This window comes from Anolis sagrei, chromosome 2 (assembly GCF_037176765.1).
Source record: "Anolis sagrei isolate rAnoSag1 chromosome 2, rAnoSag1.mat, whole genome shotgun sequence".
NCBI lineage: Eukaryota > Metazoa > Chordata > Lepidosauria > Squamata > Dactyloidae > Anolis > Anolis sagrei.
The window spans coordinates 302,479,753-302,493,244 of NC_090022.1; the positions used below are offsets into that span (position 1 = coordinate 302,479,753).

Sequence of the window (13,492 nt, forward strand, 5' to 3'; positions counted from 1 at the left end):
TGAGGCACATGCATCGGAGTCACTGTGTTGCAACTCAGAGTAGGCTTCACCTTGCTTTCAAACGCCACCACACAAGAGCTGTAGTTTTACAGTTTATTAGGAAAAAACCCAAGTCAAAATAAAGAATAAGCATTGTAAAGTTCCAAAGATGAAGGTTAAATGCAGGATACAGTTCCAAAGACCTTCAGGTAAAAGCAGGAGACATAATCCTATTGGCAAAGTTCAAACCAGAGTCCCAGGTACAAGCAAGGAAACATTTGCCCCAAGAATCACAATGCAAGAAATCCCAAGGGTACTGCTTTCCAGGCTAAGGTTATTCCATGAAGCTTTCAGGCTAGTAAGCTACGTTGAACTGACACTTTCACAGAGTTTCCAGGAGGCCTAAATACCTTCCCAACATCAAAACATTAAGCTCTCAGCATCATAAAAGCATTGCGACGACCTTGCACCGGGCTAGCTTCCCGTCTGCTTGCCAGACGTGAACTGCGCCTGACCCGGAGATCAAGGCGAGCTTCTCGGGTCAAATCCTTATCATTACTTTCGGTATCATTGTGGGAAGGCACCTGGCCGCTATCCCCTTCGTTCAAATTCCTTTCTGGTGAAAACAGCTGTGTTGACACTGCACTGTCTGTCTGTGAGAGCCTCGGAAGCAGGCTCAGAGATTTCAGGCACAGACAAAGAGCCAGGAAGCTGAAACCCAACAGGAATCTGAATCCCATCATCCTCATCGTCAGAAACTAGCTCAGCCACAACACACTGCCCCTTGTTCTCTCTCTCTGCTGGGTCTTCTTGCAGTGGCTAGGCCGCTCTCCCCGGTCAGGCTCTGCCTTTCGCTAACTTTCCAGTGCTGTTTCCTTCCTCCCGTGGCAGGTGGTGGCTCCCACGATCAGCTCTCCCGTTTGCCAGGAGCAGCTGGTGGAGGCTGGGAAGCTGGTGGCCAAGTCGGTGGAGGGCTGCGTGGATGCCTCCCAGGCGGCCACGGCCGATGAGCAGCTCCTGAAGCAAGTGGGGGTGGCGGCCACGGCGGTCACCCAGGCCCTCAACGACCTGCTGGAGCACATCAAGCAGCACGCCATGGGAGGCCAGCCCATCGGCCGCTACGACCAGGCCACCGACACCATCCTCAACGTCACCGAGAACATCTTCAGCTCCATGGGGGACGCAGGTGAGGAATCGGGTGGCACCAGCAAGACCTTCCTTTGGGGAAGGGTCGGGGGTGGGCCGTGGGGGTGGTGGGTGGGATTGGGGTCTGTGTGTATGTATTTACTATTTAATTGAATCATAGAATCAAAGAGTTGGAAGAGACCTCCTGGGCCATCCAGTCCAACCCCATTCTGCCAAGAAGCAGGAATATTGCATTCAAATCACCCCTGACAAATGGCCATCCAGCCTCTGCTTAAAAGCTTCCAAAGAAGGAGCCTCCACCACACTCCCTCTGGGGCAGAGAGTTCCACTGCTGAACGGCTCTCACAGTCAGGAAGTTCTTCCTCATGTTCAGATGGAATCTCCTCTCTTGTAGTTTGAAGCCATTGTTCCCTTGCGTCCTAGTCTCCAGGGAAGCAGAAAACAAGCTTGCTCCCTCCTCCTCCTCCCTGTGGCTTCCTCTCACATATTTATACATGGCTATCATATCTCCCCTCAGCCTTCTCTTCTTCAGGCTAAACATGCCCAGTTCCCTAAGCCGCTCCTCATAGGGCTTGTTCTCCAGACCCTTGATCATTTGAGTCGCCCTCCTCTGGACACATTCCAGCTTGTCAATATCTCTCTTCAATTGTGGTGCCCAGAATTGGACACAATATTCCAGATGTGGTCTAACCAAAGCAGAATAGAGAATGGGTAGCATTACTTCCTTAGATCTAGACACTAGGCTCCTCTTGATGCAGGCCAAAATCCCATTGGCATTTTTTGCCGCCACATCACATTGTTGGTTCATGTTCCCCTTCCTCCCCACGAGGACTCCAAGATCTTTTTCACACGTACTGCTCTCGAGCCAGGCCTCATTGTCCCCCATTCTGTATCTTTGCATTTCATTTTTCCTGCCAAAGTGGAGTATCTTGCATTTGTCACTGTTGAACTTCATTTCGTTAGTTTTGGCCCTTCATCTCTCTAATCTGTGGAGATCGTTTTGAATCCTGCTCCTGTCCTCTGGACTATTGGCTCTCCCTCCCAATTTGGTGTCGTCTGCAAACTTGATGATCATGCCTCCTAGCCCTTCATCAATTGGGTTTTTTTAAGTTTTGTATTGTGCTGTCTTTTTTCTTTTACCAGATTTTAATTTCATTTTCAGAGTTTTTAATAACATAATTATTTGTTTATTTACTATATTTGTATCCCGCCCTTCTCGGCCCTCAGGCGACTCAGGGCAGTTTACAGAGGCAACGACTCGATGCCCAAGAACATCATAAAACTTTTAAAACATTAATACATAGTATAAAACCAAACAAAAGTAATAAAAACATAAGCCATTTCTGTCTCCTAATTAAAAACATTATCCATCCAGTCGTTCCAAGTTCCTATGTCTTCTATATTGCGTTTTCAAACGCTTGCTCAAACAGCCAGGTCTTGACTCTTTTCTGGAATGTTAAGAGGGTGGGGGCCAATCTAATGTCCCCAGGAAGGACGTTCCAAACCCAAGGGGCCACCATTGAGAAGGCTCTGTCTCTCGTCCCCACCAAACGTATTTGTGATGCAGGTGGGATCGAGAGCAGGGCCTCCCCGGATGATCTTAAAGTCCTAGCACAGTGGTTCTCAGATGTTTTTGGCCTACAACTCCCAGAAATCCTAGCCAGTTTACCAGCTGTTAGAATTTTTGGGAGTTGAAGGCCAAAAACATCTGAGGACCCCAGGTTGAGAACCACTGTCCTAGCAGGTTCATAAGGGGAGATTCATTCAGACAAGTAAGTCATAAACCAGGAGTGTAAAACATGGGTACATAGAGTAGGGCTCTCCCTCTATTCCTACATGTCAGGGGTTGGGTTGGGTGCCCTCAGGGGGTCTCTTCCAATGACTCTGTTTCTGAGTTACTCCTTACTCTCCTCTCTTAGGGGAAATGGTGCGTCAGGCCCGGATCCTGGCCCAGGCCACCTCTGACCTGGTGAATGCCATCAAGGCCGATGCCGAGGGGGAGACGGACCTGGAGAACTCGCGCAAGCTGCTCAGCGCAGCCAAGATCCTAGCGGACGCCACAGCCAAGATGGTGGAAGCCGCCAAGGTCTGGGGTGGAGGGAGAGGGAGGGAGAGGGAGGGCGAGGAGAAAGAAGGGGTCCCAGGTGCCGGGAGGGGCTGGATCGAGGCTTGCGGGGAGTGGCTGAGGGACCATGAGCCTGCCCACATTCCTCGCCCAGATAGGGGTGCAAAGAGAAAGTTCATGTTTCTTCGTAAACAAAGGCTAATAAAGCACTAAAGGCTTTTGGGAAGAAAGGAAGGAGAAGTGACCTGTTCAGTCCAGGCAGGAAGCTAAACACCTTGAGTTACGTGGCTCTAAGAAACGGTGGCAGGTAACCAGATGAGAGACATGCCCCACAGGGTTCCCTCTGCCCCTTGTTGCTCTCTATATACACGTTGTGCTTCAGCCTTTGATTGTGCCTGCACCTGATTTCTCTGGGGATTCTGGGCCTGCAAGTTATTCTGATGACACTGGAGATTCTGAGATTTTAAGTCCTGAAAATGAGCAATCTGTGTCTGAAGGCCACATTCCTGAAAGGCAGTTCACTAGGGAAGCAAGGTCAGGGGAAAGTGGTTGAGTGGCTATGAGCCTGCCCACATTCCTCACCCAGATTGGGGTGCAAACACAATTCCCTTTCTCTGAAATAGACAATCAGGGGTGCTAGCGTCTTTGCAGAAACTCGCGGTGCCAATGCTAGACCAAATGGGAGAACATTGAATAGGGAATGCTGGCTCTGAACCTGAAATCTCAGAAAACTATCTGTCCGATCCTTCCATGGGTTTATGGAGATATGCGTCTTTGAGGTCTATTCAGAGAAGACAGTCTTGGATAGTTTGCAACATTCCCATCTCAACTGTCTCGTGAGATGGTTGAGATATCTGAGGACCCTTCCAGATCGGTTCTATATCCCAGGGTCTGATTCCAGGTGTTCTGCTGTAAACTGGATTATATGAGGCCAGATAATCTGTGAATTTGAGATTAAGGATGGGATGGGATGGGATGGAATAGCTACCTATAGATTGCGTCCTCCCTCATCTTGAGGGCAATAATAATAATAATAATAATAATAATAATAATAATACTTTATTTATAATCCACCCTTCTCACCCTGAAAGGGGCTTAGGGCAGATCACAACACACATACACGGCAAACATTCAATGCTGCTTTGTGTAGACAATACACAGACAGACAGAACAGAAGGAGGTGCCATGGAAGGTTGGGCTCGAGTCCAAGGGGTGATGTTGCTCTATCCTCTATGACGAAAAGCTGTCAGTACTTGCTTCTTCCTTTTGATCGCCCAGCATTTTCTGAACTTCTTTCTTTATAGCGTTGTAAAACACCTCCCCTGCTTTTAGCGGTACCTAATTTCTCTAATCACAGCTAAAGCTGTTTTTGAATTGCTTAGGTAAGCAATGAGCTAGGCTGACAGTTGGCAGCTCACACCAACTAGGGGCTTCGAACTTGCAACAATATCACAGGGTATTGGCATAGGTAACTCTAGCTTGGGCATGGGCAAGCTGGCTGTTAGGAATTGGGAGTTGAGATATCTGAGGACCCTTCCAGATCGGTTCTATATCCCAGGGTCTGATTCCAGGTGTTCTGCTGTAAACTGGATTATATGAGGCCAGATAATCTGTGAATTTGAGATTAAGGATGGGATGGGATGGGATGGAATAGCTACCTATAGATTGCGTCCTCCCTCATCTTGAGGGCAATAATAATAATAATAATAATAATAATAATAATAATAATACTTTATTTATAATCCACCCTTCTCACCCTGAAAGGGGCTTAGGGCAGATCACAACACACATACACGGCAAACATTCAATGCTGCTTTGTGTAGACAATACACAGACAGACAGAACAGAAGGAGGTGCCATGGAAGGTTGGGCTCGAGTCCAAGGGGTGATGTTGCTCTATCCTCTATGACGAAAAGCTGTCAGTACTTGCTTCTTCCTTTTGATCGCCCAGCATTTTCTGAACTTCTTTCTTTATAGCGTTGTAAAACACCTCCCCTGCTTTTAGCGGTACCTAATTTCTCTAATCACAGCTAAAGCTGTTTTTGAATTGCTTAGGTAAGCAATGAGCTAGGCTGACAGTTGGCAGCTCACACCAACTAGGGGCTTCGAACTTGCAACAATATCACAGGGTATTGGCATAGGTAACTCTAGCTTGGGCATGGGCAAGCTGGCTGTTAGGAATTGGGAGTTGAAGTCCAAAACACCTGGAGGAGGGCCGAAGTTGGCCCATACCTGACCTGGTTTGTTCCCCATTGTTTGGGGTAGGGGGATGGAAGTGGGCATGGGTGCAAAGGTGAGCGGGAGAGGGAGGCTGTTGTGACTGGTCATCCTCAATACCCAAAGGGGGCTGCGGCCCACCCGGACAGCGAGGAGCAGCAGCAGCGCTTGCGGGAGGCGGCCGAAGGGCTCCGGATGGCCACCAACGCAGCAGCCCAGAACGCCATCAAGAAGAAGCTGGTCCACAGGCTGGAGGTCCGTGTCGGGGGTTATATCCTGGGATGGGTGGGAGGCGGGAGACCCAGCGGCAGGTGAGCCTTTTAAGCTCACCTGAGACCGTTCCCCTCGGCCTCGGCGGCTGAGGCTGACCTGAGTGCCCCCTCCCCCCAAAATGACTTAATTTCCCCCTCTTTTGCTCTCCACATCCCTGTTTTCAGCATGCGGCCAAACTGGCAGCTGCTGCCGCCACCCAGACCATTGCCGCTGCCCAGCACGCTGCCACGACCAACAAGAACCCGGCTGCCCATCAGCAGTTGGCCCAGAGCTGCAAGGTGAGCAGGAGGAAGGGATGGGAGGGGGTGCCCCCTCACCCCAGTTTTGTCAGAGGCCTGCAGTGGGGTGGTTTCACTGAAGCAGGGCAGCCCTGCAAGGCAGAGTGCATGGGGAGGGCTGGCCCAGGGTCACCTTGGACTCTCAGCTTCCCAGACCATAAATCTTGCTCTCAGAGGGAAGAGAGTTTTGGCCAAGGGGCATCGCCAGGGTCAGTGTGTTTCTTTCTCTTTTTTTGAAATATTTATTATTATAATTTTCAAATGGGCAAATTTACATAAATGGGGATAATAACAATTAAGGTAACTTATGGGAAATTTGTGGGAAGGGGGGGGGGGAGATTGAGGAATGGTAGGGAGGGAGGTTCAGCATGTTTCTCGTTAGCAAAGGTTCCCTGGGCCAGACTCAAGGTTGGGGGGGGGGGGCAATCAGTTGAACTTTGGAGGTGGACCGCATGTCTTGCTCAGCGATGCCTATTTGTTTGTTTGTTTGTTTATTTATTTACTCTATTTATACTGCGCCTTTCTTTCCACCGAAGGGTCTCAAGGCAGCTTACAACAGAGGCATTCAATGCTTTAAAACACGTACAATCCCAGTAAACAGAGGCTGGATGGCCACCTGTCAAGGGGGCTTTGAATGCAATATTCCTGCTTCTTGGCAGAATGGGGTTGGTCTGGATGGCCCATGAGGTCTCTCCCAACTCTAGGATTCTATTCTATTTATTTACAGTATTTATATTATTTATTTATTTATTTGTATACTGCCCTTCTCAGCCAATCAGCGACTCAAGGCGGTTTCTAACCAATCAGTACATATAAAAACATAATACAAATTAAAACATTAAACAGTATAAAACACCACAAAAGCAATAAAAACAACATCATTAGCGTCTCATTATTATCAAGCATTATGTGTGGTGTTCAGCAGTGGAACTCTCTGCCCCGGGGTGGTGGAGGCGCCTTCTTTGGAGGCTTTTAAACAGAGGCTGGATGGCCATCTGTCAGGGGTGCTTTGAAGGCAATATTCCTGCTTCTTGGCAGAATGGGGTTGGACTGGATGATGGGCCAGGAGGTCTCTTCCAACTCCAGGATTCGATTCTATTCTATTCTATTCTATTCTATTCTATTCATTTACAGTATTTATATTCTGTCCTTCTCAGGGCGGATCACAATGTACATATACATGGCAAACATTCAATGCTATAGACACACAACATATATAGATAGACACACGGAAGCTATTTAACATTCCAGCTTTTTTTTTCATGAGGGTATTCTGATCACCGGGGGAGCTGTCGCTTCACCGTCTATTTGTGACACTGATGAAGTACTTCCTCATTCTTTGCATGCTTGCTGGAGATTTTTATGGCATCGTAAATTAGCCTCCCCGCATAACTGGTACCTAAATTTCTTCTTGGCAGGTGGTTGGACTGGATGGCCCATGAGGTCTCTTCCAACTCTATGATTCTTTGATTCTATGATTCCTACTTGACAGATGCAACTGTCTTTCGGGCTGCAAAGGTCGACAGCACGCTACACAAATTGGTCAGAAGCTCACTCTGACCCGGGCTGGCTTTGAACTCATGACCTTTTGGTCAGTAGTGATCTTCCCAGCCAGCTGTGCCACAGTTAAGTTTAAATTTAAATTTAATTTAAAATTAACATTAAAGTTAAGTTTAAATTAAATTAAAGTCAGCACATATTAAGCATCTAAAACATTTAATAACGTTATATTCAGTTGTTGCAAAGGATGCTGTCTGTTGGAGTCCCTCCTTTTTCTCTATTGGAGTGACCACACATATGGCTTTCTTGTAGCAGCCTCCCTATATTGCATTTTTGGAGTCCCCGTGGCACAATGGGTTAAACCCGTGATGGTGAACCTATGACATGCGTGTCAGCACTGACACACATGGCTATTTTTGATGACATGCAGCCACATGCGGCCGCATACAGAGAAATACACCTTATAAGAGCCAATCTAATTCCATCCTTAAATTTGTAAAAGGCTCTACAAATTTAACATCTGCATGTTTGAGCATTGTTCACTCCATAACTCAGCATGGAATATAAATTTTTTCTTATTTAAACTATAAATATTGCAAAATTACATGTATTTTTTTCTCAAAGTTGACACCCCACCCAAGTTATGGTCGGGTTTTTGACAAATTTTGACACACCAAGCTCAAAAGGATGCCCATCATTGGATTAAACTCTTGTGCCAGCAGCACTGCTGATCAACAGGTCAGCAGTTCAAATCCAGGGAGAGCAGGTTGAGCTCCTTCTTGTCAGCTCCAGCTGAGACATGAGAGAAGCCTCCCACAAGGATGGTAGAATATCAAACATTGGGCAACGTCCTTGCAGATGGCCACTTCTCTCACACCAGAAGCGACTTGAAGTTTCTCAAGTTGCTCCTGACCCCAAAAAAAATTGCATTCTTGACCTCCCCATATTGCTTCCTTCGAGTGGCTTCCCCATATTGCATCCTTGGTGTGAGCTCCCCATATTGCTTCCTTGGAGTGACTTCCCCATATTTCTGGGGCTACCCCATCCCCTTCCTCATCCTCCTTTCTCCGCAGGTGGTGGCCGAGCAGATCCCGATGCTGGTGCAGGGGGTGCGTGGGAGCCAGGCCCAGCCGGACAGCCCCAGCGCCCAGCTCTCCCTCATCTCTGCCAGCCAGAACTTCCTGCAGGTGAGTTGTAATATAATATAAATAGGTTCCTGAATGAAGTGCATACACTTCATACCACTTATATAAGGTAAACAATAATAGAATTCAACAAACAGTTATATAAACATGTTGTACTGTTCAACTTCACAGTGATATCAAACAATATTGTGCACATTTTGGAACAGTCGTATCTTCTTATGTTGAGTAGCTTATAGATCAGCCGTCCACGACCGGCTTCGGCCTACTTCAGGCCTTCTTCTGGTGGACTGAAATTAATGTATAAATCAATATTTTGCTCCAGTTGCATACGTATAGAACATCTTATACTGAAATGTACTCAAAGAAATTAGTTAAGTCTTCACCCTTGTTATTACAACAATATTGGTTGAACATATCCATTAAATACCATAAGTTACAACACATTTAAGTACTTGCAAAGTTATACACTTGAGAATTTGTTCTCCTCAGGTGATACAGATTTTTGGCTCAGTGGTATCTACATCAAAGGAACGAAATGTGCCTATGAGAGTTTGAAAATTACTATGTTAAAAATGATTATTTTGTAGAAGTATTAAATATTAAAGTATTTTACACATTAAGAAATTAGTTAAGTCTTCACCCTTGTTATTACAACAATATTTGTTGATCATATCCATTAAATACCATAAGTTACAACACATTTAAGTACTTACAAAGTTGTCGAAGGCTTTCATGGCTGGAATCACTAGGTTCTTGTGGGTTTTTTCGGGCTATAGGGCCATGTTCTAGAGGCATTTAATGCCTCTAGAACATGGCCCTATAGCCCGAAAAAACCCACAAGAACCTACTTACAAAGTTATACACTTGAGAATTTGATCTCCTCAGGAGATACAGATTTTTGGCTCAGTGGTATCTCCATCAAAGGAACTGTACCAAAATTTGCACAATATTGTTTGATATCACTGTGAAGTTGAACAGTACAACATGTTTATATAACTGTTTGTTGAATTCTATTACTGTCCTGAGTTGTGCCTGCAAGGCTATGGTCCAGGACTTCCTCTGTGCTCCTGGAATGGTCCTCCTGACGGTTTCCCCTTCTGCTTCCTTCCCTGCAGCCGGGAGGAAAGATGGTGGCAGCTGCCAAAGCCACGGTACCCACCATTGCAGACCAGGCCTCCGCCATGCAGCTCAGCCAATGCGCCAAGAACCTGGCGGGGGCCCTGGCCGAATTGCGAACCGCCGCTCAGAAGGTAAGAGGCACCGCTAAGAAGGGTTGGCTCTGCTCAGCGCCTGGCCTCCCTGGGCATCCCCATGGCATCTCCACTGGCCATTCAAGGCAGAGATAGGCATTTGCCCATTGGTGGTGGTGGTGGGGGGGGGGGCTTCTTCTCCTTCTTCCTCTTTGAATGACTACCTCTTAGAGCAGTGGTTCTCAACCTTCCTAATGCCGGGACCCCTTAATACAGTTCCTCATGTTGTAGTGACCCCCCCAATCATAAAATTATTTCCATTACTACTTCACAACTGTAATTTTGCTCCTGTTATGCAGGATATATTTTCATCCATTGGACCAAATTTGGCACAAAGACCCAATACGCCCAAATTCGAATACTGGTGGGATTGAGGGGGATTGAGGGTTCCATCACTTGGGAGTTGTAGTTGCTGGAATTTATAGTTCATCTGCAATCAAAGAACATTCTGAACTCCACCAACAATGGAATTGAACCAAACTTGGAACACAGAACTCCCATGACCAACAGAAAATGCTGGAAGGCTTTCGAGTTTTGGAGTTGTAGTTCACCTATGTCCCGAGAGCACTGTGGACTCAAACAATGATGGATCTGGACCAAACTTGGCATGAAAATCAATATGTTTAAATATGGACATTGGTGGAGTGTAGGGAAAGTACACTTGGCGTTTGGGAGCTTTCGGAACCCCACCAACAATAGAATTGGGCCAAACTTCCCACACAGAACCCCCATGACCAATAGAAAATACTGTGTTTTCTGATGGTCTTTGGCGACCCCTCTGACACTCCCTCACGACCCCCCCAGGGGTCCCGACCCCCAGGTTGAGAAATGCTGTCTTAGAGCAATCTGGTTCCCATATTCCTAATTGCCCTCCTTTTATTTCTGAAGCCCTCTTGTGATGGCCCAAGGAGAAAGGGTGTCAGCTTGTCTAGTTTGATTAAGGGGAGAAAGATTATTATTATTATTATTATTATTATTATTAATGCCCCGCCATCATCTCCCCAAAGGGGACTCGGGGCGACTAACATGAGGCCACGCCCAAAGATACAATGCAACAAAAAAAATTGCAAAAAACAGACAACAAAAATTATATCAGAATAAAATACATACAGTAGCAAAATAAAATAAATAAAGCAAATTGAGATAGCATGAAATCAGGCACAGTGGACAGGCCAAATGGACGAGGTAAAATGATAAAACCCTGGATGAGGTTGGAATAAAAAAAGTGTAATTGAGATCCTACGATGGATGCAAGTCTCATTGCCTTGAAAGGGGATGGATGGATGGACGTGGAGAGAGGCGTCCTTTTAATCTAGCCAATCCTGACTTGGCCACAGTAGTCCACGCACTGGTTACATCCTGTATAGACTACTGCAACGCTCTCTACGTGGGGTTGCCTCTGAAGACTGCTCAGAAGCTACAAATGGTCCAACGATCGGCAGCCAGGCTGTTAACAGGAGTGGCACTCAGGGAGCACACCACTCCTCTGTTGAGCCAGCTTCACTGGCTGCCAATTTGCTACCGGGCACAATTCAAAGTGCTGGCTTTAGCCTTTAAAGCTCTAAACGGTTCTGGCCCGACCTATCTGTCCGAACGCATCACCCCCTATGAACCAGTTAGGACATTAAGATCGTCCGGGGAGGCCCTGCTCTCGATCCCGCCAGCCTCACAGGCGCGCTTGGCGGGGACGAGAGACAGGGCCTTCACAGTGGTGGCCCCTCGGCTGTGGAACGCCCTTCCTGCAGACATTAGATCGGCCCCCTCCCTACTGGCATTCAGGAGAAGAGTGAAGACCTGGCTCTTTGAACAGGCGTTTAATTAAGCAGTGCAACTAATTGATTGACTATTGGAACATGGAATAATGGACAAGGAGATCGGATTATGACTTTACTGATGAGACGTGATGGATTCGTTATATGGATGTATTGATGCTATATTGATGTATTGTTATATTGATGTAGTTATCATGATTACTGTTTTAAATGCTAATGTTGTGCACTTTGTATACTGATTTGGTTCTAAACCACTCTGAGTCGCCGACGGGCTGAGAGAGAGCAATATACAAATGAAGCAAATAAATAAATGGGCCCGGTCCTGTTCAACATCTTTATTAATGACTTAGATGAAGGGCTAGAAGGCATGATCATCAAGTTTGCAGACGACACCAAATTGGGAGGGAGAGCCAATAGTCCAGAGGACAGGAGCAGAATTCAAAACGATCTTGACAGATTAGAGAGATGAAGGGCCAAAACTCACGCAATGAAGTTCAACAGTGACAAATGCAAGATACTCCACTTTGGCATAAAAAATGAAATGCAAAGATACAGAATGGGGGACAATGAGGCCTGGCTCGAGAGCAGTACGTGTGAAAAAGATCTTGGAGTCCTTGTGGACAACAAGTTAAACATGAGCCAACAGTGGGATGTGGCGGCAAAAAAAGCCAATGGGATTTTGGCCTGCATCAAGAGGACCATAGTGTCTAGATCTAGGGAAGTAATGCTCCCCATGCTCTATTCTGCTTTGGTTAGACCACACCTGGAATATTGTGTCCAATTCTGGGCACCACAATTGAAGAGAGATATTGACAAGCTGGAATGTGTCCAGAGGAAGAAGGCGACTAAAATGATCAAGGGTCTGGAGAACAAGCCCTATGAGGAGCGGCTTAGGGAACTGGGCATGTTTAGCCTGAAGAAGAGAAGGCTGAGAGGAGATATGATAGCCATGTATAAATATGTGAGAGGAAGCCACAGGGAGGAGGAGGGAGCAAGCTTGTTTTCTGCTTCCCTGGAGACTAGGACGGAAAGGAACAACGGCTTCAAACTACAAGAGAGGAGATTCCATCTGAACATGAGGAAGAACTTCCTGACTGTGAGAGCCGTTCAGCAGTGGAACTCTCTGCCCCTTGAGGAGTGTGGTGGAGGCTCCTTCTTTGGAAGCTTTTAAGCAGAGGCTGGATGGCCATCTGTCGGGGGTGATTTGAATGCAATATTCCTGCTTCTTGGCAGAATGGGGTTGGACTGGATGGCCCATGAAGTCTCTTCCAACTCTTTGATTCTATGATTCTATGATTCTATGAAATCAATAAAATCCTAAGAATGTTGCGTCTTTGTTTCAGGCCCAGGAAGCCTGTGGGCCCCTGGAGATCGATTCGGCCCTCAGCCTGGTGCAGAGCCTGGAGCGGGACCTGCAGGAAGCCAAGGCGGCCGCCCGGGACGGCAAGCTGAAGCCCCTTCCGGGGGAGACGGTGAGCAGAGGGGCTGCCATTGGCATGAAGATGAAGAGCTTGTGCGGGACACGAGGGCTGGCTGAACCATGGGGAGGAAGTCCGGGGGGGGGGGGGTGTCTCCTGGGACTTAGCGGACCCCTTTCTGACCGCTTGCCTGCCTTAGATGGAGAAATCGGCCCAGGACCTTGGGAACAGCACCAAAGCCGTCAGCTCGGCCATTGCCCAGCTGCTGGGAGAGGTGACCCAGGGCAATGAGAACTACACAGGTACGTAAGGCCTCCTCTGCAGGTGGGTTGCAGCACGTTCGTCACTAGCACTTTAGTCAGGCATGGGTAAACTTAGGCTGTTAGTTTAAAGGTAAAGGTAGTCCCCTGACATTAAGTCCAGTCATGTCTGACTCTGGGGTGTGGTGC

General features: G+C 47.2%; 1 protein-coding gene across 2 annotated transcripts in view; it reads left to right on the forward strand.

Moving 5' to 3' along the window:
- TLN1 (talin 1) overlaps window positions 1-13,492 on the forward strand; it is a 136,082-nt gene that overhangs the window by 70,294 nt on the left and 52,296 nt on the right. For both annotated transcript variants that reach the window (XM_067464710.1, XM_067464711.1), the window contains 8 exons: window positions 871-1,165; window positions 3,045-3,211; window positions 5,534-5,662; window positions 5,845-5,958; window positions 8,532-8,645; window positions 9,719-9,853; window positions 12,969-13,097; window positions 13,243-13,345. In XM_067464710.1, coding sequence (XP_067320811.1) covers window positions 871-1,165; window positions 3,045-3,211; window positions 5,534-5,662; window positions 5,845-5,958; window positions 8,532-8,645; window positions 9,719-9,853; window positions 12,969-13,097; window positions 13,243-13,345 — 1,186 coding nt within the window. The remainder of the gene's footprint in view (window positions 1-870; window positions 1,166-3,044; window positions 3,212-5,533; window positions 5,663-5,844; window positions 5,959-8,531; window positions 8,646-9,718; window positions 9,854-12,968; window positions 13,098-13,242; window positions 13,346-13,492) is intronic.